The sequence below is a fragment of the Bos indicus genome, chromosome 13 (genome assembly GCF_029378745.1).
Source record: "Bos indicus isolate NIAB-ARS_2022 breed Sahiwal x Tharparkar chromosome 13, NIAB-ARS_B.indTharparkar_mat_pri_1.0, whole genome shotgun sequence".
NCBI lineage: Eukaryota > Metazoa > Chordata > Mammalia > Artiodactyla > Bovidae > Bos > Bos indicus.
In genome coordinates this window covers 58,746,542-58,771,833 of record NC_091772.1, presented here as the reverse complement: position 1 = coordinate 58,771,833, position 25,292 = coordinate 58,746,542, and the positions used below count along the sequence as shown (strand labels likewise).

Genomic DNA, 25,292 nt, shown 5'->3' with positions numbered 1-25,292 from the left:
GCAGCCAGCTAGGAAGTGATAGGGTGTAACATGCGAGGCCTTGATTTCTACGGGATCCCGGGAGAAAGCCCAGAGAGGATCTCTGGGTTCTGCAGGATGGAGCCCTGCCAGCAAGGCTTTTCTGCTCCCTCCACTGGCCAAGCCAGAGCTCTTCCCCCTACCCCACCCCCACCCCTCAACTCTGCCCTTGTAAGCCTCCAGGAATGCATCTTCTGGTGTTGAGGAGTCCCAACTCACCCCTAACCCACCCAGAGAGGTCCCTCGAGGCTGTCTGGGGCTGGCCACTCCCCACCCCCCAACTTCCCCCCAGGCTCCTCTGCTCCAAATAAAGGCTCCGGGGCCCTGGCCCATAGCCACGGCCAACCATTTGCATCACAAATGAGGCTGGGTTAGGCTGTTGGCCCTGGCTAGCCTGCCTGGTGCTGCCCTCGGTGACTTAAGGACACAAGCCATCATCCAGCTGCTGCACACGCTGCCCCCCCTCTACCCTCCCACCCCACCCGACTGCCTAGACTGCATCCCTGGCGAAGGATGCCCAGGTCCCCATCCCCAGCAGGCCTGGGATCCTGACCCACTAGCCCACCCCACCAGCTCAGAAGGACAACGATTATGACTGATAAACTCAATTTGGATCCAGGAAGGCTCTCTGAATGTCCGGAGTGGGGGGCTCAGCATATGACATTCTACCCTGTAGCTCTCACAGCAGCCCACTCTACAGAGGAGGAAAGCGAGGCTCAGAGACTGAAAGTTAGTAGGTTAGTTACCTGCCCAAGGCCACTTAGCTGACAGCTGGCAGAGCTGGGACTTGAACCCATTCATTGCGCTTCAGAAACTGTACTGTGAACATGGGCCACCCCTTGAGGGTCGTCTGTGTTTGTTCACTACACATTGAGAGCCCATAGGCACTGGATGAATAAGTTACCATCTGAGCTTCACCCTTTCTCCCCAGCATGGGAGTAGGTGGGCTAGAATCTGAGTCCGTGAGGTCGGGGCACTGCCCACGCCCATTTATGGATCTGGTATACAGCAGGTGCTTAATCAGTGTTTTGGGAGTAAATAATGGAATAAATCAACACACAGACTCTCTTTGAGCCTGGGTTGTGCCCTTCTGCTGCAGATTCCTTCCATGGAAGGCGGGGGTTGTGTCCAGCTCAGGTTCCCCAGGAAGGAGCACATGGCCTGGCCCCCAGTGGGGGTCCTAGCAAGTTCTCAGAGGTTCAGCCGTGACTTATTCTCCACAGGCCTCACCCTGGGCTGGCTGGGGTTCCCAGGCAGGGGGCCCAGTGCTGAGGGCCTGACCTGGGGAGGGATTCTAAGCAAGCCTGGGCACAGGGAGGCCCCTGACTGCCTTCCCCGCCTCTCCTTGGCTCAGTCTGGAGTTCGCTCCTGCCCCAGGGCCTTTGCTTGTGCTGCCCTCTGCCTGGCTGTCTCCCTGCAGCTCCTCCAGGGCTGCTGCATCGTCACTTCCTCAGAGAGGTCCCCGCCTAGCTGGAGCCCTCACATATCCCTCACCCTGTCTGTCTCCAGAGCTCTGCAGATGCCTCATCATTCCTTTTTGTTTTCTTGGGTTTTGCCTATGTCTCCTTTAGAACTCCAGGAGATGGTGAAGGACAAGGAAGTCTGGTGTGCTGCAGTCCATGGGGTCACAAATAGTCAGACACGACTGAGCGACTGAACACCAACGACCTTTGGAATGAAAGAGAGAGAGCTGCACACACTACATAGAGCAAAATAGAATGAAAAAGGATAAAATAGAGGGACAGGGAGAGACTGGCAGAGAGAGAGAGAGAGAGATGCAGAAATAGAAGCAAATCTGAGAGACAAAGCAACTCAGAGGCAGAGCCACAAACAGAAACTGAAAGAAAACAGGACTAGGGTCCTGCAGAGAAATGGAGACGAAGCAAGAGGGAGGGGACAATAGAAAGTGCCACGCACGGTGGACAAAAAGCAAGTGGGGGCCCAGGGCCTCCTTTCGGGGTGATGGGAAGATTCTGGAATTAGATCCTTTTGATGGTTGCACAACTGTGTATATGAAAAGCTGCAGGACTGTACGCTTTTACAAGGTTGCATTTTCTGGAACATGGAATTATATCTCATTTGAAAACATGAGATGACATGAGAGAAACCCAAATTGAAGGACAGTCTACAAAACATCTGACATGCTCTGCAAGTCCGGCGAGATCAGGAAGGACAAGGAAAGAATGAGGACCATACCCGAGGCTGCAGGAGAAGGAGACGAGATGAGCAAATTTCACGTGGGGTCCGGAACAGAGAAAGGACACTGGGGGAAAATCTGAATAAATTCTGTAGTTAGTTAATGGTGTTGGATCAAAGTGAATTTCTCAGTTTGGATTGTTGCACTGTTACGAAAGAGAGTAATAGAGGAAGCTGGGGGAAGGGGATGTGGGAACTGTCTTTGCACCTTTTCTCTGTCTAAAATTATTTCAAAATTAAAAAGCTAGAACAGATAAACCAAGGAGACAAAAATGACCAGAGAGCAGCCCTGGGACAGAGGAGTTGCCTGCGTTCCTGGCCTCGTAGGGACCATCGGCCAAGACCCCTTCGGGAGAAAGCCCTAGGCTGGGTGAGCCCGGTGTCTAGATGTCTAGTCCTCTGCCCATGACTGGCAAAGAGGCTGCTAATGCCCGGGGGGAGGGCTCTAGTTCCAGCCAAGTGAGGTACTTCCATGCCCGAGCTTGCAGACCCCAAGTTCTGCCAGCAGAGGAGGCTGACAATTCAGGGCGACATCCCCTGGCATTCATCTAAGTGTCTCAGCAGTGGTTGCAGCAGCCCCGGGGGCTCCCTTGCACCTGTGACCGTGCCTGTTGATGACTCTGTCCCACATTCTCACCTTGGCGTGCCCCCTATCACCCCAACAGGCAGCCCTCGGTGCCTGCCAGCTGACCCCCTCTCCCCCTCTAGGCTCTGAGCATCCTTCAGCAAGAGGGGAAAAATACCCAAGATTCAGCTTTCCTGTGAAAATAGCCAAGTGGCAGCCCCATGCTGAGGCTGGGGTCACTTCATGTCAGTCCCCGCAAAGGATGGGCATGCAGGCCTGCTTTCTGCTTCTGTGCTGGTCTCTGGGCTCCTGGAGGGACATCCCCCGACCTCCAGCCTGAGACCCCAGCCTTGGGCCAGGCATGTAGTAGGTTCTCAATTAACACTCGTGTGTCTCCCAGGCACCTTGCTCTCAGGAGCCTTAGTCAAAGGCTAGTTCTTTCCTCATTGAATGCTTTCAAGGTTTTTAAAGCAGTGACGCCTGCTTTTTAAAAATGAAAATATACAGAGAATAAGCTCCTACTAGGACTCCCCAGGATTAAACAGGACACACAGTGAGATGTGAAGATTTTATCACATTTGTCACTAATCCTTTTTATTTTGAAGAAATAAAATGTTACAGGTTACAGCTCAGTTCTGCTGTGACTCCCATGTTCCACCCACAGCCAACCTCAGTGGGAGTGGGGGCTGAAACTCCTGCCTAGGCTTTTACCTACATATTTATGCATGCGTGCTAAGTCGCTTCAGTCATGTGCGACTCCACGTGACCCCATGGACTGTGGCCTGCCAGGCTCCTCTGTCCATGCGGATTCTCCAGGCAAGATACTGGAATGGACTGCCGTGCCCTCCTCCAGGGGATCTTCCTGACCCAGGGATTGAAGCCACATCTCTTCTGTCTACCACACTGGCCAGTGGATTCTTCCCTGCTTGCGCCACCTGGGAAGCCCCCATATTTATGGTGACAGTTAATCTGCAGTATTGCTTTGTGTGCACCATTTACATAGCTTGTATGTGAAGAGTCTCATACAGAAGGCAGCCCTCTGATTTTATGTGTTCCAGGTGAGGTCCTCTGATGACAGTCTTGGAGAGGGGTCCATCCTGGTCAGGAGCCTTTCACCACCCTCACCTCACTCCCATCCCCACAGCTGCCCCAGTTCACAGGCCTGTGGCCCAGGCAGCCATACAGGGCTCAGAGGGGCCCCACACCAGGCTTAACGCTCTGCTTTCTCTGTCTTGAAGTTCTTAGCAACTTTTGAACGAGGGGCCCACATTTTCATTTTGACTGGGCCCTACCGATCGTGTCGCTGTTCTGACGACATGGAACACCTGAGCCCCCATCCCATGCTGGGCTCTGGCTCAGGCCTGCCAGCAGCACGGACCAGCTCCATGCATCCTCCAAAGACTGTGAGAGACATGGTTCCCATTGACCCATTCTGCAGATGAGGACACTGAAGCTCAGTGAGCTCCTGACTCAGGAGCCCTTGCCCTGAAACGAGAGGCCCACCTCAAAAATCAAATCTGGCCAGCCCCTTTTCTTTTAAAACCAAGGTCTGGAGAGTTGAAGGCTTCTGCAACAGACTTGGCCCATGCGCTGCAGAGCCGCGTTCTGGCCTTCCCCACCAGAGCCGCCTGGCTTGTTGGTGATGCCTGGGCCCCCGAGGCTGAATTCATTTCACCACACTTCCTCTCCCCACGGAGACTGTCTCAACTTGGGGTGAACCAACCCCAGGGTTAATCAGAGCGCCACTTCCTCTTCCCGAAGAAGACCTCTCACAACCTGCCTGCTATAATTAGCCCCTGGCCTACCCTCCCTGGCTGGGTGTGGCTGGGCCTGCGGCTGCTTCCCTTCTGGCCCTGCAGAGGGGTTTCCACGCTGCTTCTCAAGAACCCCAGGAGCCTGCAGGGCAGGGGTTGTGTATGGGGGAGGCTCAGGCTCTGAGGCCCAGGATGGGGATTCCTCTGGCTTCTGGATGGGCTCTCCCCTTCTCCCCCGACGGACCCCCTGCAGCACCCCCACCCCGGGGGATATCAGGCAATGTCTGGAGGTGTCTTTGGTTGTCATCGCTGGGGAGGGGGTGCTCCTGGAATCTCAGAAGAGGCCAGGGGGCTGCCACACAGCCCTCAGTGCCTAGGCTGGTCTCACAACAGAGAATGTATATGGGGCTGAGTCTGGGGGACAACATAGTAGTGAGTGGACGGGGGGACAGCGGAGGAGAAGAGGTGGCCAGGATCAGAGGGGTGTCCTGCAGAGTGGACAGGACAGATAATGACAAGGGCCTTGTTGAGGAGGAGCTTGATAGGGGCCCACTGAGCAGAGACTTGAGTGATGGGGAGATCTGGGGGGGGATCTTTAGGGAGAGGGAGACAGGTGCAAAGGCAGGTGGGAAAGGATTTTTAATGTGCGTGAGGAAGTGAGATGAAGCCTGGGAGGAAGGCAGTGGTCACTTCCTGCAGAGTCTCACGGGCTGAGAAACAGGAGTTTCACTTTTTGTTGTTTAGTCGTTAAGTCGTGTCCAACTCTTCTGTGATCCCACTAACTGTAGCCTGCCAGGCTCCTCTGTCCATAAAATTTCCCAGGCAAGAATACTAGAGTGGGTTGCCATTCTTCTCTCCAGGGAGCTTCCTGACCTGGGATTGAGCCTGTCTCCTGCTTGGTAGGTAGATTCTTTACCACTGAGACACCTGGGAAACCCAGGAGTTTCACTGGCAGCCTCTAAAAACAAAAGTGCTGAGAGGAACTGGAAGGGGAGTTCAGCTTGAATTGGAGTTTCAGCTTGAATTGGGTGCCCCCTGACCAAGTGATTTTGGAAAAATTACTCTTTGGGGCTCCAGTTCCCTCTCTGTCACCCTAGGGACAGTGCTACGATCCAGTCCTCCCAGGGGCCTCCTGTGTAGTGAGGGGCTGGGATCAGGACTCAGGTGGGGAGGTGACTTAACATTCTGTTCTGAGTGTTTAAGAGTGACCCACAAGAGCTATAAACTCGAGTCCCAAGTGTGGGTGACCTCCAAGACCCAGGCAAAGGTCCAACCAGCTCAGGCATCATTGCAAAGTGGACAAGTGTCCACAGGACTGTTGGAGAGCCCTCTTTAACAGCGACCCCATGTGGTAGTAAGAGGCCATGGCAGCAGTGAAGTTTAGGGGAAACAGGCCCCACCCCTACCTGTGGGTTGAAGATGACCTAGGGATCCTTGGACCATTCAAGGTGTGGGAGGACCCAAAAAGGAGATTCCGGGTATCTTGCTTACACAGCACCTGGGAGTTTGAGTGATTAAGGAACAAAGAGAGAAAATCATTGCAGTATCATAACTTGGCTGAATTCATTCTGATGTCATTAGTTTGGAAGGAAAGTTTCCTGATATTCAGGGGCTCTAGGAGAGTTAGGGGTGAGAAGCGGGTGGTCAATGGGGCAGGAATGGAGCCTGTTAGGTTTCTGGCTTGTTGCTCCGAGAATGCAATTAGTTCCTCTGGCCCCTCCTTGCTTCCTCCCAGCCAGGGTGCCTGCAACCCCATCCCAGAGAAGTATTTCCTCAGCTGGGAAAACTCCCGTGAAGTGAAGGCAGGAGATGGGGGTGGGTCGGGGCAGAGGCTCTCACCACGTTTCCATGCTACAACCCTTTCCCATCTCCCTTCCTGCTCAGAAGGTGCTTTCCATGTGGACCCATCAAAGGATGTCACAGAGGCCACTCAAGAAACACTGAAAAGGAGTAAACAAGTCATTTATCCTTGCGAAAGTGTAGACAGCGGCTACCTGGAAGAATGCACAGCCTTGTAGGCAAAGAAAGAAATGCAAACAAAAGCCTTGCTACATGCTGATTCAATTAGGAAACAATTACGAAATGATAAAGCCCAGTGCTGGCAGGGATGTGGGGAAAGTGACACATCAGCTTTGCTATAAACAGATTCAGAGTTTTAAGATCAGTCTGTCTTCCTGAAATAAGCACGGAGAAACTGCATATACCCTCTGACCCAGCATTTTGGCTTTTGGCAAAATGTGGCCTTATTTAAAAGTGGAAAATAGAAAAAAACAAAAGCCAAAACCCCCAGATGCCCTGTGCTAGTTTCGGGAGAGTACTCAACTACTTGAAATGCTGAACATGTATTACCTCTTTAACCTTATAGCCGCTCTGCGAGGGGCAGAGCAGTTATTTCTGAGGCTTCTTTTCAGAGATGAGGACCTAGAGGGCCCTGGAGTCCGGCCCTCCCTCCATGGTCAATCAGATGGTGAGCAGCAGAGCTGAGGTTTGAACCCAAGCTGCCACACAGGAAACCTGGGGGTTCCTACTGCACATTATTGCTCTGTATCATGAAGGCAGAATTGTCCGCCAAAGAGGCAGTGACCTGATGCAGCTGCTGCTCTGTGTGTGTGCCCGCACGCACTGTCACCAGGATGCTACCAAAAGACAAAGGAGCTTCTTTCTGCTTCCTCTTGATGGTAAATGTGCGCCTGCTACCCAGCAGGCGTGCCCTGGCCTGTGGTTCTGGAATGTAGGTGAGCTGCCACCCCAGAGACCTGCCGTTGGTGGCCGGTGTTGGTGGGCCAGGCCCAGCCCACAGACCTGGCTGGTACACACGCTCTGTTTTTGTCCAAGGAATCAAGCCAACACTCTTCATACTGCCTCGATGGGAGCTGAGCGGTTGAACCGATGCCCAGAACCCTTGTATTTCCCTCGGAAGCGGAAATGCTGGTGGCCTCGTGGCGGGAAGGACAGTGACAGCTCTAGGCGCCTGTGGCTTCAAGGAGGATGTGACTGTTTGAAGTTGCTCTTGGCACAAGGCAGAGCTTGGATTCTCTGCCTCCCAGGAGGGGACACATCCCCATGGCCTGTCCGAGACTAGTGTGAGTGCTGACATACTGGGGACTCTCAGGGAGCAGTGGCTCCTGTTCTTGAGGTCCCCCATCTCCATCTCTAGAGAGCAGAGTTGGCCCACATGAATTTGTTGAAAATGTGGGGCCTAGGCTGCCATGGCTGAGGGGTGCTTGGTGTGTGGTAGGCGTGGGGCACAGGGGCAAAGGCCATCCCTTTTCAATGATTTTTCTGTTCCTTGGTTCAGCCTGGTGCTCGCGTATCTTGATGGCTGGTCATTCTCTGCTTGTCCCTCTTCTGAGCTAAGAGAGACCAAGCCCCAGGCTGAAAGCCATGGATAGGCAACATGATTTGCTTTCACCATGCTCACTTTCAGAGTTATCCTCTATTAGTGGCAAGTTTTCATGCTGGTTTTCCATTTACTTTTGATGATAGAGATTTTCCTTTTAAAATAAACTTACTTAAAAAAAAAGATGCTGTTGTTTAGTGGCTCAGCCATATCTGACTCTCTCTGACTCCATGGACTGTAGTGCGCCAGGTTCCTCTGTCCATGAGATTTTCCAGGCAAGATTACTGGAGTGGGTTGCCATAAGCTTACTTAAGTGAAAAAAAAAAGCAAAACAGGCTAGTCATTCTAAATAAAAATATGAAGCCAGTGATAGATGAGGTGGAGATGGTCAGACAGAGAGGTGGCCCCTGAGCTAGGGGCCCTCATTGGTCCCCAGTGAGATCATCCTGGATTGTGTGGGTCTTGCCCGCCCCTCCCCTTGGGTCTAGGTGACCAGTTCTTGAGTCTCTGGGAACTTTGGCCTCCTCGTCCCTTCCTCCTCTCTCTTTCTTCTTTTTCATTTTTCCCAAACTTTTTATTTTGTATTGGAGTATAGCCAATGAACAGTGCTGGGATAGTCTCAGGTGGACAGAAAAGGGACTCAGCCATACATATATGTGTATCCATTCTCCCTCAAACTCCCCTCCCATCCAGGCTGCCCCATAACATTGAGAAGAGTTCTCTGTGCTGTACAATAGATTCTTGTTGCTTATCCATTTTAAATATAGCTGTGTGTTCATGTCTGTCTCAAACTCCCTAACTATTCCTCCCGCCATTCTTCCCCGCTGGGAACCAAAAATTCATTCTCTAAGTCTTCCCTCCTCTCTCTTCTTACCTCCTCTCCCTCCTGCCAAGACAAGGTCAGGAAGCATCTTTAGGTCCAGTGCAGATGCCTGCTGTTGCCATGTTGGTTTGAGGGTTTCCTTATGGGGAAGGTGGCTGGGTTGCCCTGGCTGTGGGCTCTTGTTTTCCCAACTCTTCCTCTCCTACTTCATTAGGCCAATGCATCAGTTCTTAGCTGGCCGGTTCATTAGAGAGGTTTTCCAGGATGAAGTGCAGCTTAGGAGAGAAAGCGTCACATTTAATAATGACAAAAATGCATGGTCACTGAGTGGTTGCTGCAGACTGGGTTTTGTGCTAAGAGCTCCTGTGGCATTAACTCATTCACTCCTCCCCTTAATCCTGAGGTCACCTTTGATTCCCACACCCTCTTACTCCCCATCCCTTGTACCCTGTTGACTCTTTTTTTTAATTAATTTTTATTGGAGTATGGTTGCTTTATAATATTGTTAGCTTCTTCTGCACAGCAAAGTGAATCAGTATGTATATGAATATGCATATTCATATATCCCCTCTTTTTTTGGATTTACTTCACATTTATGTCACCACAGAGTGCTAGGTAAGGTTCCCTGAGCTATATATTAGGTTCTCATTAGTCATCTATTTTATACATAGTATCAGTGGGGCTTCCCTGGTGGCTCAGACAGTAAAGACTCTGACTGCAATGCAGGAGACCCAGGTTCAATTCCTGGGTTGGGAAGATCCCCTGGAGAAGGGAATGGCAACCCACTCCAGCATTCTTGCCTGGAGAATTCCATGGACAGAGGAGCCTGGTGGGCTATAGTCCACGGGGTCGCAAAGAGTCGGACCTGACTGAGCGACTAGAACACACATTAATAGTGTATGTATGTCCATCTCAATCTCCCAGTTCACTCTCCTCTCCCCCCTTGGCGTCCATAGATTTGTTCTCTGTGTCTGTGTCTCTATTCCTGCTTTGCAAGTAAGATCATTTATACCACTTTTCTAGATTCCACATAGATACATTAATATACAATATTTGTTTTTCAAAAGCTGACTCTTGAGAGTATCTCCAGAATGTGACCATCTCCCCACCTCGGCCTGTTCCTGTGCTGGGCCAAGCGCCATCACATTTTGTCTGGATTATTGCCTCCTCCTGATTGTCCACAGATCCTTAAAGAAAATTGTGTGATTCTGTCCTCACTCTGCTTGAACCACTCCAGCGGTTCCTCATCCCTGCACAACCAGAGTTCTGCTACCTCACCTTCAGCATCTCTTCTCCGGCCTCGCTCAGCTGCAGCCACTCCAGCCCCGAGCCTGCCTCAGGGCCTTTGCACTGGCTGCTCCTTCAGCCCCAGATGCCTTTCCCCCAGGATCTGCCCAATATCTGCACCGCCTGCTCCTTCCCTTCATTTAGGTTCTGCTCAAGTGCCACGGCCCTGAACAGCCCACCTAGCCCCCTCATCAAAGGGAGCCCCACCTTCACTCTATTCCCATCCCTGACATAGATGTATTTATATGTCCACAATTCTGTGTCCCCACACCCAGAATATAAACTCTAGGCAGGGGTTTTTGTTTGTTTTGTTCTCTGTTGTATCGTCAACATCTAGGATAGGGCCTGGCCCAGGGTAGAGGCCTAATACAAATTTCCTGGTATCAGTGACCAGCCCTAGGAGGTGGGGACCCTTGTTATCCCTACTTTGTAGGTGGAAAACGGGCCCAGAGAGATGCAACCACTTGCCCAGGGTCACAGGATCAACAGGAAGGGGCTCCCCAGACCCCTTGCACTCCACCCCTTTGGTGTGCTGCCTACCTGCATCAGGTGAGGGTCTGAAACAGACAGTTCACATCTGTGCTTTACTGTTACTAGCTCTGTGACCTGGGGTGGCTGTTTCATCCTCTCTGGGTTTTGTTCCTTGTCTACACAGAGTTAGCACACTTCCTTCCAAGGCTGCTCTAAGCCTTCCAGGAGGTGATAATTGGCACAGCTCTTAACACAGGGCCTGGCATCCAGCAGACCTCTGGCTATTGTCACTCTCCCATTTTACAGGAGAGGCAACTGAGGCCCACAAAATTCTTGAGGTCACAGAGTCTCTAGGGTCAAAGGCAGGCCTTGTGTGACCCTGAGTCTTTGCCTCGGGGATAAGCCCTTCCCACTCGGCCAGGCCTGCTCCTGATCCACTCTCCTGGTGGGCAGCCCCACCCTCACTTTGTTCTGCTGTGGCTGGCTGGCTGGCTGGGAGCCAGTTGGCCGCATTGCCCTGGTGCTGGGAGGAGGCTAAGGCAGCCATACACAGGTTGCTATTTGCTTTCCTCTCCACAGAGCTTCCTGGCCTGGACAGAGGTGGGCGTGGGGCCAGGTGTGCGGGTGGGGAGGATTTTTGGATCACTCCTCTCTCTCTGAGCTCCTGGTGGTGCCTAAAGGCCAGGGCTGAGCCACCTGCAGGGTGAATGACCGAGTGTACAGGTCTGCCCAGAACAGATGGGCTTCCCAGGGGGCTCAGTGGTAAAGAATCTGCCTGCCAATGCAGGAGACGTAGGTTTATCCCTGGGTCAGGAAGATCCCCTGGAGAAGGAAATGGCAATCCACTCCAGTATTCTTGCCTGGAGAATCCCATGGACAGAGGAGCCTGGTGGGCTATATAGTCTATGGGGTTCCAAAGAGCTGGACATGACTGAGCAACTGGTCATGCGTGCATGCCCAGGACAGAGGGGTTTCTGGGAAGCTGGACTTTCAGTGTTAAAACTGGGAAAGTCCTGGTGACTTACCCTGTGTGGTGGGGTGGTGGGCTGGATAGCAGAGGGGAACCAAACCAGGTCAGTCCCCCCACCCCCAAGCACACTGCTCTGTCCCCCTCAAGCCCTGCTGCCTGAGGGGGTCTGTACTGGGCCTGGCTTTGACATCAGGCAGAGTTCATTGAAGAATCCCTGTCTATCCCGTAATGATTACTTGATATGAGCCTGTCATTTCAACTCTTGGCTCCTCAATTGCCTCGTTTCTAAAACGGTAATAAGATTTTGGTCTCCTCACGGGCATGCACAGGAATCAAATGAGAAAACAGACATATAGCATTTAGCAGAGCCCAAATATATGATTCCCTTCATGGATCGTAGCTTCCCTGGTGGCTCAGACAGTAAAGAATCTGCCTGCAATGCGGGAAACCCAGGTTCAGTCCCTGGGTTGGGAAGATCCCCTGGAGAAGGAAATGGTAACCCACTCCAGTATTCTTTCCTGGAGAATTACGTGGACAGAGGAGCCTGGTGAGCTACAGGACATGGGGTCACAAAGAGTCAGACACAACTGAGCACCTAACACTTTCACTTTCACTTTCATTATGGATCACTGCCTTGTCGTGGCGAAGGGGCTTGCATTCTAAAATCACTGTGGACGGTGACTGCAGCCGTGAAATTACAAGATGCTTGCTTCTTGGAAGGAAAGCTATGACAAACCTAGACAGTGTATTAAAAAGCAAAGACATCACTTTGCCGACAAAGGTCCATACAGTCAAAGCTATATTTTTTCCAATAGTCATGTATGGATGTGAGAGTTGGAGCATAAAGAAAGCTGAGTGCCAAAGAATTGATGCTTTTGAACTGTGGTGCTGGAGAAGACTCTTGAGAGTCCCTTAGACAGCAAGGAGATCAAACCAGTCCATCCTAAAGGAAATCAACCCTGAATACTCATTGGAAGCACTGATGCTGAAGCTGAAGCTCCAATACTTTAGCCACCTAACGTGAATAGCTGACTCATTGGAAGAGACCCTGATGCTGGGAAAGACTGAAGGCAGAAGGAGTAGGGGGCAGCAGAGGCTGAGATGGTTAGATAGCATCACTGACTTAATGGACATGAACTTGTGCAAACTCAGAGAGATAGTGAAGAAAAGGGAAGCCTGGCATGCTGCAGTCCATGGAGTCGCAAAGAGTCACACACGACTTAGTGACCGAGCAACAATGAAACATCTGATACAGCAGAGCACGTCTGATTATGTTGTCAGATGTCTGCTTAACAGCCAGCTTCCCATCATTCTTAGAATACAACCCAACCCCAGGGTCCTTGATCTGCCCTGAGCCGTCTGGCTGCATCTTCTGCTCTTGTCCGCTCGTTCGGCTCTGTCAGCCTGGTCTCCTGCTGGCCTAGACCTGACCCGCCTCTACCGGCCTCAGGGCTTTTCCATGCGCTGCTTCCTTTGCCTGAAGAAACCAGCCCCCCTCTTCCCCCGGGACTGGCTTCTTCTCATCTTTGGCCCTTGATTTAAAAGTCATATACACAGACAGACCTTCCCTTTCTACCTAATTTGAAGGGATGTTTATCTCCTTGGGAACAGAATGTTTCTTAGATGGGTCACCACTGCCGCCTCAGGCCCTACAATGACGCCTGGCCCACAGCAGAGCTCAGGATGTGTTCGTCAAGAGGATGGATGAATGAACATTGGCCTGCGAAGGTCCCCAGCGGGTTGGAGAAAGAGCCCAGGGTCTTAACTGTCTTTGAGCCTTGGTTTCTTCATCTGTCAGCAGGGGTATAGGGGCGGCCAGCTCCTTGGGTTTGCGAGGCATGGATGGGGTGACAAAGATGCACCAGTCTGTCCACTGAGGCTGCACGTCGTGGGACTCGGAGATGGGCAGCCCTGCCCACGGGGGCCCCATCTGCTCCTCCACTGCACCTTTCTCCCTGTGTCCACGGCGGCACCTCTGCACACACTACACATGGGTTTGGAAAACGAGACCCAGAAGGGGTCGCTCCTGTTTGGTTCCCCTGAGCTGGACAGCTCTGAGCCAGCCACCTCCTCCTGAACATGAACATGGTTGCCTGGCCTGGCCTCCCTCCTGCCAGGACCGGGCAGGCAGCTGACGCGTCACATGCCCTTGGCCCCCAGGGGCGGGCTCCCCGTGGAGACTCCAGCATACTGTCAGAGCTGTCAAACAATGTCCCTGCCAGGTTTTCATAAGAATCCGAAGCATCACTGCCCGATGCCAAACACCCTCTTAAGACAATACCTCCGGGGCCCAGGGGCCCATCCCAAGCGCGCCGCCTCTCCTCGGCCATATAAAGGCAAAAGCTGGGGAATCCCTGTCCCATGGCTGGACGGGGATCCGAGGGAGGCGGCCCCAGCCTTGGCGTGACCCCCGGGATCTCGCACCTCCAACTCTGCCAGCCTCTGGCCCAGGGGCCGGGTGAGGAGGCCAGGTGGGCGGACCTGGGCTGCCAGGCCAGCGGGCATGGGGCCAGCTCAGAGACTCCTGTGTCCCATCAGCTCGCAGCCCGAGTGGCTGGCAGCACAGGCTCTTCTTACCAAATAAGGCCTGGGCCGTGGGGCCTGGACAGGCTCAAGCTCCGGCAGAGTGGCGGGCGGCCGCAGGCCTGCCGGGTCACCTCTTCCTCCTGCATGTGGAGCCAACTGGCCCCACAGAGCCTTGTCCCCAAGGTTCAGGAGTGCCCCCCACCACCAAGAAGCCCTGGAGGACTGTTCAGCATCCCTGGGAGAGAAGCCTCTATTTAGGGCCATAGGAATGTTCGCCTTGGAACATTCAGAAAGTTCCATTTAGAATCTGAGGTGCGTCAAGATGTAGAAAGGTCCCTGGAACTCCTGCTGTGGCCCCAGGGAGCCCTGAACTCGGCCAAAGGGATGACCCTGCCTGCCCCACCTCCAGTGCACACGCCCACATCTGCTCCTACACCCTCAGGGTGTCCTGGTGTTGCGTGTTATCTGTAGGTAATCAGCAGCTGTAGTCACTCCAGCAGCTCCTTCCCACTGCCTGGTCTGTGGTGTCAAAGGGTAAGGCTGGCCAAGGGGCTAGGGGAGGGGGACAGGGGCTTCAGAGAAAACTGAGGGCCCCTGGGCACTGACCTGTCCCCACCTGTGCCTGTGGTGACAAGAGGGGTGAGCACTGGCTAAACTGGGAGAACCCCCCTCCATGAACTAGGCTGAGCAGCCTTGGGGGGAGCAACCTGAAGGTGGGGGTGGGAGGGGCAAGTCTGCTGTGAGCTGGGGTTGGGGGCTTGTTGTGTCTCAGGAGTCACTGTCCGGCATGGAGTCCCCTAGTCTGCCTGCCGTTGTTCCAGTCAGCAGCTTCACTTCTTGTAGTCTCAGTTTTGCCATCCTTAAAATGGGTATAATGCAAATGCTACCACATGAGTGACTGTGGGAATTCAGGTGTGTGGAGGGCTCTGCATAGAGTTGTCTGGGGATTTAGTGGGATCCTGGGTGAGGGAGGAGATCTTGCCTTTCCTGGGGGTAGGGGCAGACATGGGCCTGCTCCCGATGGCCCCCCTCCCCGAGTTTTTCACTGCTTTCTCAGTGGCCTAGGGGAGTTGGAGTGGCATTTTGAGGTCTCCTGAGCCCCTTCCAGAGCAGAAAACATGTGGCTGGGGGTGACACGGATGTTCATGTGTGAACATGTATGAGTGTGTGTGAATGTGGGGGGCCCCATTGGACTCCCATGAACACAGCTGTGTGATTGTGAATGTATGCAGGCAAGCGGGCACTTGGAGCCCTGGTGTGGGCACGGGGATGTGGTTTGTGCTGATTTCCATTTCTGAAGCCTTTCATGAGATCTGGGAATCTCCAGGTGACGGAGATCCCCGGCTGGACCCTCAAAGCCCCTCTCCCAGGATGGGCTATGGAATTAGGGACCCAGTGCAAAAAAAAAAAAAAAAAATGTGCAACTCCTTGTTTGAAAAGTATCAAGACTTTCAAGATGGCAACAGCATAGCATTAAACCAAGTGTGGGGCCTTTCTGAACACTGATCCCCATGTATGTGAATGCCCTGGTCCTGTCCCCTCACTCTCCCTGGAAGTATGAGCATGTTTGACCCCAGCTGGACTGTGGTCTCTCCAGCCCAGCAGCAGTGGTGGTGATGGGATCAGCTGGAAGGGTCTTTAAAGTCTGTAAAAGTGACCCCCACTCCCGGGGCTCCCAGTCATGGAAACAGCCAGGAGCCCAGGTCAAGACGTGGAGCCCATGATAAACACGGTCTCCCAACTCTTCTACTGAAGGCCAAGGGAGCTTTGTTCCCCTGAACCAGAGGCCAGCAAGTTTCTGCAGCTACTGCTGTAGTCAGCCTGGCAGGATGCTGCGGGTGAGGCTGTCTGTGACAGGGACACCCCTCAGGTGGCTGGGATGGGCTCTGCTGCATGGGCCCCTGGGGTAGAGAAGGTGAGCTCTGGAGGTGAAGGCCAGGATGTGGGGATGGAGGTGGGAGAGCCCCCTGAGACCCCCAGAGCCCCTCAGCATGAAAACCAAAGGCTGCCATCTGGGGGCTCCTGCAAGGGGCTTGGGGCTTCCCTGACAGCTGCCGCTGGACACTGGCCCTAAGGTGACACTCTGCTGGCACAGCGTGTTTCCTCTCCTCTCTGGAAAGTTCTTTGTGATCTCCAGAAACCACCAGATGGTGCTTGAACGTGCCCACTGGGAACCTCAGGATTCTGCCCAGAACCTTCCAGGTCTCCTCCTGCTGAGCTCTGAGGTCCCTTGGGCTGGGGACTGGGTTGGGCTTGTTCACTGGGGTGTCCTGGAGCCTGGCACAACCTTCCAGTGTGAGGGGAGGAGAGAGGCTCCTTTGCAGCCCATGCCATCAGCACCAGGAGTGGGTGTTGGTCAGAACCCTCCTCTGAGGTTGGGGTTCCGCCTCACCACCAGTATGATAGCTAGTCCTTTGACATTTTATTTTAATGGAAAGCCTGATGATTCACGTTCATTGGCTTATTTTCTGATGTAGGAGGTCTTTTCTCCAAAGGCCTGAGGGGTCTGCCAACGGCTTACGTCTTTCTTGCAAAAACCACACACCTAAACCATCGTCTGCTTTTTGCAGTTTTTCCTTCTTTAAAGTGAAGAGAGAAGGCATATGTTCTCGGAGACAACCAACCCAGAGACCTTCTGGGCAGGCTTCGATGCTCTAAAGTAAACTTGTCTCTTCAATTAATCAACAAAGATTTATTTGGCATGGACTGCATGTCTGAGCCAGCCACTAGAGGCTGAGAAGCCAGAGGAAAAATTGAGCTGAGGGAGGTTCTGCCCGAGTGCAGGAGGTGGGTTTTCTGTTTTATAAATGCAGAAACAGGCTCAGAGAGGTTGTGTGAGTTACCTAAGACAACACAGCATGTGCATGGAAGGCCTGCAAGGAAGCTGAGTGCAGAAGTTGGCTAGAGGCCGTGGTAAATGGTATCATTTGGTGATTAAAACTCACGCTTTGGTGCCAGTGGAGTGGATTCACGTTCTGCTTCTGGGGACCTTGGACTGTACCTTTCCCCTCTAAGCCTGGGTTCCCTCAAACTCTGAGGGCTGCACTCTGCTACATGCTGGCTGACCTTTGGGAGCCTGTTTCTCACCTGTAAGACAGGGCAATAACAGTACCACATCAGCCAAGCAGCAGATATTTATTGAGCACCTACTATGTGCCACTCACCAATCTAGGTGTGGAGGCAACCGTGAACCAAGCGGCCCCTGTGAGTTACTGTGACAGTTGACGGGGAATGTGGGCCTCATGTCTGGCCCTGGTTCCCTCTTCAAGCCAGAGGTGGGGCACATCTGGGCAACAGGCTGCCCTGAGGGTGGAATTTGGCCCAACAGGCCCCCAGCTCCGAGATTCCATCATCTGTCTTCAGCCTGCCAGGGGCCAGGCCAGGAGCCCCAGGGGGAGCAGGGAGAGGACTGGGGGTGGGGGGAGGGGAGAAGGACTGGGGAAGAGGGGTTGTCACCGTTGTCACAGTCCTCTGGGGTAGCAGCCAGCTGTCAGGCACCTGCTGATGGGCTCATCTGTCAGCTCTTCACTGAACTGTCCTGTGGACCTTCAGGGCCACCTGGTGAAACGGGGACCCCATCTGACAGATGAAGAAACTGAGACTCAGGGAGTGAAGTCACTTGCTTATGATCGCACAGCCTGTGGGGGTGGAGGCTAGGTAATGTCTGTCCACAGCCCGATCTTTGAATTATTAGTTGATGAAAGAAGAGAGATGGGGGGAGGAGAGGAGAGAGAAAGACTTGACAAGGGTAAGATGATGCCCCACTTTGGGGGACTTTCTGGACCAACCCCCCCCCACCCCCGGTTTCCTCTGCACCCGTGCCTCTCTGGGAAGTTCAGCTCACCCATCTCTCAGGTGATCTCTGGGCCTGGACGCATGGCAGCTGTTATTCTTCTCTGAAAATGGTGTCCCAACCTTGGGCCTGAATTTTCCTCCCTCAGCCAAGACCTGGCATCTCTGGAAGCCTGGGGAGGTTATTTTAAACCTCACAGCTGGTTTTCATCGAGGCTGCTGATATGTGTGTGTAGAAACCTTGGGTTCGTTGTGCCAACATAGAACGAACTTTGCAGATGAGCGAGGATGGTGCTGATCAGAGTGGAGGCTTGGGGGGTGTGTGAGGCTGAGGCCTAAGCTCTGTCCCTACCTGGACACTGGGAAGAGGAAGGTCAGCCTCGGGGTCTCCGTGTGACCCTGAGCATGTCACTTCCCATCTCTGAGCCCCAGTCTCCCATCGATGATGATGGGGATAAATAACCAGGACTTGTCAAGCACTCCCAGCATGCTCTCATCCAACAGATCGAGAAGCAAGGCTCAGAGAGGGGCTGCGGGCTGCTCGGGTCACCCAGGGGTGACCAGAAGACCGGACTGAATCCAGCTCTGGTCTGACTGTAGGGCCCAGGCTGTCTGCTCTGTCACCGCAGGGCTCCTAGGCCCTCTTCACCCTCAAACAAAGAAATGCTCTTACAGTCCCATTTCACAGAGGAGGAAACTGAGGCTCAGTGAGTGTGGTGACATCCCCAGGGGTCTGCCCTCTAGTCACTTGCACAAGGTTTCCTCCTGCCTAGGGGCCCTCATACCTTCTGTTCCCTATGTCTCCCCTTTCCCCTCAAGAGCTGCTTCTTCAGGAAGCCTTCTCCCACCCTCAGGCTAGACTCCGCCCCCAGACTAGACTCCGCCCCAGACTAGACTCCGCCCTCCTTTTGGGCACTGACCCACTAGCTTTTCTACTTGCTGCTGTACCCAATCCTCACAAATGGAGTGGATGTAAACAACAGCCTTTATGAGCTGAGTGTGCATGGGTCATAAGTGCAGGGGGCTCTACTTGCTTGTGGTTTTGGGGTCTCCCAAGGTGGTGGTTGGCTACACTCCTTCCTAGAGATCTGGGAAGCACCTGTTTCCTGCTTATTTGGTTTGTTGGCGGAATTCAGAGCCTTGGCTGGTGGCCCCTGCCTCCAGCAAGCTCAAGGCCAAGTCTTTCTCAGTCTGCCATCTCTCTGACTCTCTCCAGTTCTCTTCCACTTTTTTTTTTTTTTGAGATGTCATTGCCATGTAACATTATATATATGCTATCTTCGGTTCTGAAGGATCTTTGTGATTACATTGGACCTGGATCATCCCGGATAATTGCTTCATCTCAAGGTCAGCTGTTTAGATACATAAATAATGGGGATGTAACGTATAGCATGGGGACAATAGTTCATAATACCAGATTGCATATTTAAAAGTTGCTAAGAGGGACTTCCCCAGAGGTCCAGTGGCTAAAAGTCCACGCTCCCAATGCAGTGTGCCCAGATTCAATCCCTGGTCATGGAGCTAGATCCCACACACAGCAACTAAGTTCACAGGCCACAACTAGAGATCCCTGGTTCGATCCCTGAGCTGGGAAGATCCCATGTGCCCTGGAGCAGCAAAGCCCCTGTGCCACAACTAAGACCCAGCGAAGCCAAATAAATAAACATAAGTTCCTGAGAGTAGATTAACTTGAAGTTCTCACCAGCAGAAAAAAAGAAAAATATTTTGTAACCATGTATGGGGATGGATGTAGCTATTGTGGTGATCATTTCTCAGTGTACACAATTATTGAATCCTTATGTTGTACACCTGAAACAAATATAATGTTGTATGTCTATTGTACCTCAATAAAAATAATTAATAAAAATGTAACAGATTTTCTCAATATAACCTGAAATTTAAATAAAATGAGTAGAAATTAAAAAAAAAAAAACTTTACCTTGTTCACTTAAAAGTGGGTTGTTCTAATTTGTCTAGATGTTTTCATTCATCTTCTGATTTCTCATGTATTTCTTAATCCTGTTTCCTGCCTAAGTGATTCCACAACTTTAAGACCTTCCAATCTATGCGTATGAAATTGTCACATATTTCAACTGTACCTAACGTTTAAAATTAAGAAAAAAAAATCTAGTGTCGCATGTTAAGCATAAAAATGACAGCTGTTTAGTAACCTCAGTTCTCTCTGCAGCCTTTACTCCTCTTTGTCATATAACCTAACATATTCATAGAGTCTGGAGACTGAGGTTTGGACATCTTTGCGGGACCGTTATTTTGCCTCCTGCATTACCTGACTCGTCTTTTCTATCACACGTGTTTATCAAATCCGTCATTATATATTCATTTGTGAGATTCTTTGTTTTCTGTCTCCCTCTCCAGGCCACTAGAGGGTTGGAGGGAATCTGGAGTACAAATTCCCTGAACAAACAGCAGGGCCAGGGTTTGAACCATGTTGTTATATATCAACAAAGAGTGTTCAATGCTCAGTTTCTCCCCCGCCTCCAAAAGGGTTCTGTGTCCAGTTGCACAGGTTGTGGACTGCACAACTCTAAGGCTCAGCTTACATCTAAGACTCTGTGATCCTTGCAGTTGGGTAGGGTCCAGCCTTTTTTTCCATGGGCCATGGCTCTGCTCCTGAACCTGGAGCTGTGTTCTCAACCCTGTCTGCCTTTGGAGTCATCCAAAGGGCTTTTAAAATCCTGGTGTTCAGGCCATGCCCCAGACCAATTGCTTTGAAATCTCTGCAGTGGACTCTGGCATCTGCATTTTCCAGGTAACTCTGAAATCAGGCTGAGACGGCCTCCTTCTGGCAGGTCAGAGAGAGAGTTATGTAACACAGAGGGAGGGATGCCCACTTAGCTAACTTCACATAAGTGAGGCTCAGCAGCTGCCTTCCCCTCCCATGGCCCCATTTCCTCACTCTGTGCGGCTGTGGCCTGGCTCTTGTGTCTCTTGCGGCCAATTAGCAGGCCTGCACAGGACAGATGCCCTCATGGACTCAGGCTGATTTCGAATCTGCCAACATCTGGCTGTCGGTGGACATGGGCTGCTCTTGTCTATCAGCCCTGCTCCACCAAGGGTGGTGAAGTGTCTCTTGGGTGACCAGCGGGCTGCAGAGAGGGGCAGGAGGCTCAAGGGTTGGGTGGAGGGAGAGTAGTTTCCTCAAGGAGCCTGTGAGGGTGTCTCTTGCTTGGGTGTCATGTGAAAGTTACTGTATGTTAAGTTTCACTTATCGACCCTGAATATTCATTAGAAGGACTGATGCTGAAGCTGAAGCTCCAATACTTTGGCCACCTAATGCGAAGAGCTGACTCATTGAAGACTACCCTGATGCTGGGAAAGACTGAAGGCAGGAGGAGAAGGGGACGACAGAGGATGAAATGGTTAGACAGTATCACTGACTCAATGGACATGAATCTGAGCAAACTCCAAGAGATAGTGGAGGATGGGGGAGCCTGACATACTGCAGTCCATGGGGTCACAAAGAATTGGACACGACTTAGTGACTGAACAGTGACAACAAGTTTCACTTCACTTAGCAGCTGTCAATTTGCTGGCATGTTGAAAGTGAAAGTGTTTGTGTCTCAGTGTGCCCGACTCTGCAACTCCATGGACTGTAGCCCACCAGCTCCTCTGTCCATGAATTTCTCCAGGCAAGAATACTGGAGTGGGTAGCCATTCCCTTCACCAGAGGAGTTTCCCAATGCGGGGATCGAACCTGGGTCTCCCTCACTGTGGGCAGATTCTTTACCATCTGAGCCAGCAGGGGTATCCAGTCAGTTAGCATGCTGGCATGCTAGTCGGGGGCACTGAGCACAGCTTGTGAGTCTGGGTGGCTCACTTCTAGGGGCACGTGACAAAATGCACTGGCTGACGGGGTGAGATGGGGCATCGAGGGCTGTTCGGGTAACACTCTGTCAACACCCTGTTTCCAGAACACTTCTGCTCTACTGGGAACCTTGGCACTCAGTGGGAGGGAGGAAGGAAAGGGCAGCCTGGGGAAGCCCAGGGTGGGAGTCAGTAAGAGATGGGATTGTGGCTGGCACATCTCACCATGTGCTAGGAGTGCTCACGCCCCCTCTTGGTCCCATTGTGAATCTGGGACCTCTTGGCCGTGCCCTACCACTGGAGGTGTGGTCCCTGCTGGGACCCCAGCCCAGAGGTGGGTTTGGCAGTTCTTTGCTTTCTCCAGGGTCACCCACAGCTTCACAGCCCTGGGCCCGGTGGCCCTCTGCCCTTGGCATGCACCTCTTTGCCCTCCCCAAAGGCTTGCGTTTCTTTCTCCTGTTGGTTGCGGGCCCAGGCATTTCTGTTTCCTGCTCAGTGAAGTTGGCAGTGGGGGTGGGGAGACTCGGGATCTGCTCAGGGCACGAAGAGGGAGGACCATGGCTTCTCTCTGGGAAACCCCCAAGCTAAGACATCAAGTGCTGAACTGACATCCTCAACTGCTCACACAGCCCCTCCACCCACAGCCCTGGGGTGTCACTATGCTAAGGGTCTGCTGTATCTCCTCCTCTGGTCTCATGGCCCAGATGGAGCCAGTCAGACACTGCAGCTTGCACCAAGAAAGTTGGGGGGGTGATTCTTGATGGAAACCACCCTTCTTGGTAGTGCTGCAAATACATTTCCATTATAATACTTGTTAAAGTGAACTGGGCCCCTTTTAGGGACAAATGAGTTGGGTACAACTGGGTACAAATGAGTTCATCTAATCCTCAAAAAGTCTTGGGAGCCAGTTAAACTCTTGTACCCATTTTTTTAAAAGATTTTTTTTTAATGGGCCATTTTCAAAGTCTTTATTAAATCTGCTACAACATTGTTTCTGTCTCATGTTTTGGTTTTTTGGCCACGAAGCATGTGGTATCCTAGCTCCCCAACCAGGGATCAGACCTGTACCCCCTGCATTTGAAGGTGAAGTCTTAGCCACTGGAGCACCAGGGAAGTTCCTCTTGTACCCATTTTGTAGATAAGAAGACCAAGGCATGGAGAGCTCAGTTGACAGGGCCACAGGCTCCTGAGGAGCAGGGCCAGTGTGGGGATGCAGCCTGAGCACCCAGGCTCTGGGAAGAAGTTTGCTGACCCTGAGTATGCACGCGCCTTGGGAAGATATTCTCGGCCCAGCCAGCCGCAGAGATCATGGGGAGCACTTCAGCTGCTCTAGAGGAACCGGAACTTTGGAAACCACATGCTTATCTGCTCCCCACAAGAGCTACAACTGGTCAGGGCTTCTGAGCAGCTGAAATTGGCTGGTTCTTCATTCAATTGCTTGTTCATTCATTCACTCACTGGTTCATTCAACCAGTGTTGATAGAAGCCTTCTCATTTGCAAAGTTTTTAGCCCAGGGCAGCAACGGCAGCCAGTCACAGTCAGGCCATGCCCCGCCTCCCCCCCCCACCCACCGCCTCCCCCGGAGTTCCATATCCACAGGGAGATGGGTAAAGAATCAGCAGGCTTGTGGTGTCCATGCTGTGGCAGGTAGAAGGGCTAGAAGGCCATTAAAGTGGGTAAGAGACTGGAGGCTGATGGGATGGGGTGGGGGTGGGGGTTCTGCCTACAGCAGGGGTCAGGAGGACCTATGAGGTGGGGACCTTTGAGGCCTGAACAAAGAGAAGGTGAGCCAGGCGGAGGAGAGGTCTGTTCATCTTCAAAACTGTGTAAAAAAGAGCCATAAACTTAGTGGCTGAATAAGCACTCAGGGTGCCTATGGGTCAGAAGTTGGTAGCTAGCTCTCTGCTCAGAGTCTGACAAGGCTGCAGCCGTGGAGTGGGCTGAGCTGGGTTCTCATTGGGAGGCTTACCCACCGAAAGTCTATCTTCAGAATTGGTGCTTTTGAATTGTGGTGCTGGAGAAGACTCTCAAGAGTCTCTTGGACTGCAAGGAGATCAAACCAGTCAATCCTAAAGAAAATCAACACTGAATATTCATTGGAAGGACTGATGCTAAAGCTGAAGCACCAGTACTTTGGCCATGTGATACGAAGAGCCGACACATTGGAAAAGACCCTGGTACTGAGAAAGAGGGAAGGAGGAGAAGGGGGTGACAGAGGATGAGATGGTTGGATGGCATCACCGACTCAATGGACATGAGTCAGAGTAAACTCCAGGAGATAGTGAAGGACAGAGAAGCCTGGCATCCTGCAGTCCATGGGATTGCAGAGAGTCAGACACGGCTGAGCGACTGAGCAATAAGCTACCTCAAGTTGTCAAAGACTCAGAACTAAGATGCCTTTGTCCTGTAGCTGTTGGCTGGAAACTACTCTCAGCTTCTTCAGGCTACTTGAAGACCCTTACCATGTGACCCTCTCTCTCAGTCCTCACGGTTTCAAACTCTGATTTCAGGAGGGCCTTGTCTCTTTTAATACCTCACCTGATTAAACCAGGCCCATCCCACGTAATCTCCCCTTGGAGAAACTCCAAGTCAACTGATTAGTGACTTCTTCTTAGGACTGATATTCCATCTTCTTCACAGTCCTGCCCAAATTCAAGGGAAAGATATTATGCCAGGTGTCTGCACCAGAAGACAGGGTTCTGCCTCCCACGAGGATTGGAGGCTCTCTGTGCTACATGAGGGGGACAAGAGCACTCTTGGGAAGAACTCCTGGTCAAATTGCCTTAGAAAGAAAAGTCAGTGAGAGGCACAGGCTCCATTCCAGAGCCTCCTTGGGCCAGCTTTGGGAATTTCTCCAAGTTCTGGGCACTGTGTTTGAGAGCCAAGTGTGGAATCTGCTCCTGTGTGACTGTATCCTTCACAAAAGAAAGAGACAGAAAACTGCGCAGGGCTCTGTCATGAGTGACACCAACTCTGACAGAATAGACTTACGAAAAACAATTTTTATGTAACTGAAATGGTCTGGTTCTGGCTCCAGGAGATCAAATCCTGTCACCAGGACTTGATTTCTCTCCATCACTGGCTCTGTCTTCCTTTCGAGTGAACTCCTGGCAGGTCAAAATTTACATCCTCCCACCTCCTCTTCCAATAGAAACTCAGGTTATTTCTTTCCAACAGTTTCACAGAATTAACAGACTGGACTGATTTGGGTCATCTTCCTGCCTGTGAATCAATCTCTGAGGCCTGGAGGATGGAATAAGCTGATGGGCCAGGACTGAGTCACATGTCCACCCTTGGACCCTCGAAATGGGATTCCCCTCAGTTCAGTTCAGTTCAGTCGCTCAGTTGTGTCCGACTCTTTGCGACCCCATGAACCGCAGCACGCCAGGCCTCCCTGTCCATCACCAGCTCCTGGAGTTTACCCAAACTCATGTCCATTGAGTCGGTAATGCCATCCCACCATCTTATCCTCTGTCATCCCCTTCTCCTCCTGCCCCCAATCTTTCCCATCATCAGGATCTTTTCAAATGAGTCAGCTCTTCGCATCAGATGGCCAAAGTATTGGAGTTTCAGCTTCAAAATCAGTCCTTCCAAGGAACATCCAGGACTGATCTCATTTAGGATGGACTGGTTGGATATCCTTGCAAAGGGCTCTCGAGAGTCTTCTCCAACAACGCAGTTCAAAAGCATCAATTCTTCGGCACTCAGCTTTCTTCATAGTCCA

General features: G+C 52.0%; 1 protein-coding gene across 5 annotated transcripts in view; it reads left to right on the top strand.

Moving 5' to 3' along the window:
- Window positions 1-25,292, top strand: part of RBM38 (RNA binding motif protein 38) — a 79,035-nt gene that overhangs the window by 33,683 nt on the left and 20,060 nt on the right. For 3 of the 5 annotated variants that reach the window (XR_011570157.1, XM_070801408.1, XM_070801409.1), the window contains one exon: window positions 1,590-2,318. The exons of the other annotated variants lie outside the window; for them this stretch is intronic. Coding sequence is in view for 2 of the 3 variants with exons in the window: in XM_070801408.1 (XP_070657509.1) it covers window positions 1,590-1,653 (64 nt within the window). In the remaining variant the exon portion in view is untranslated. Of the gene's footprint in view, window positions 1-1,589; window positions 2,319-25,292 lie in introns of those variants that run through there. 5 annotated transcript variants of the gene reach the window in all.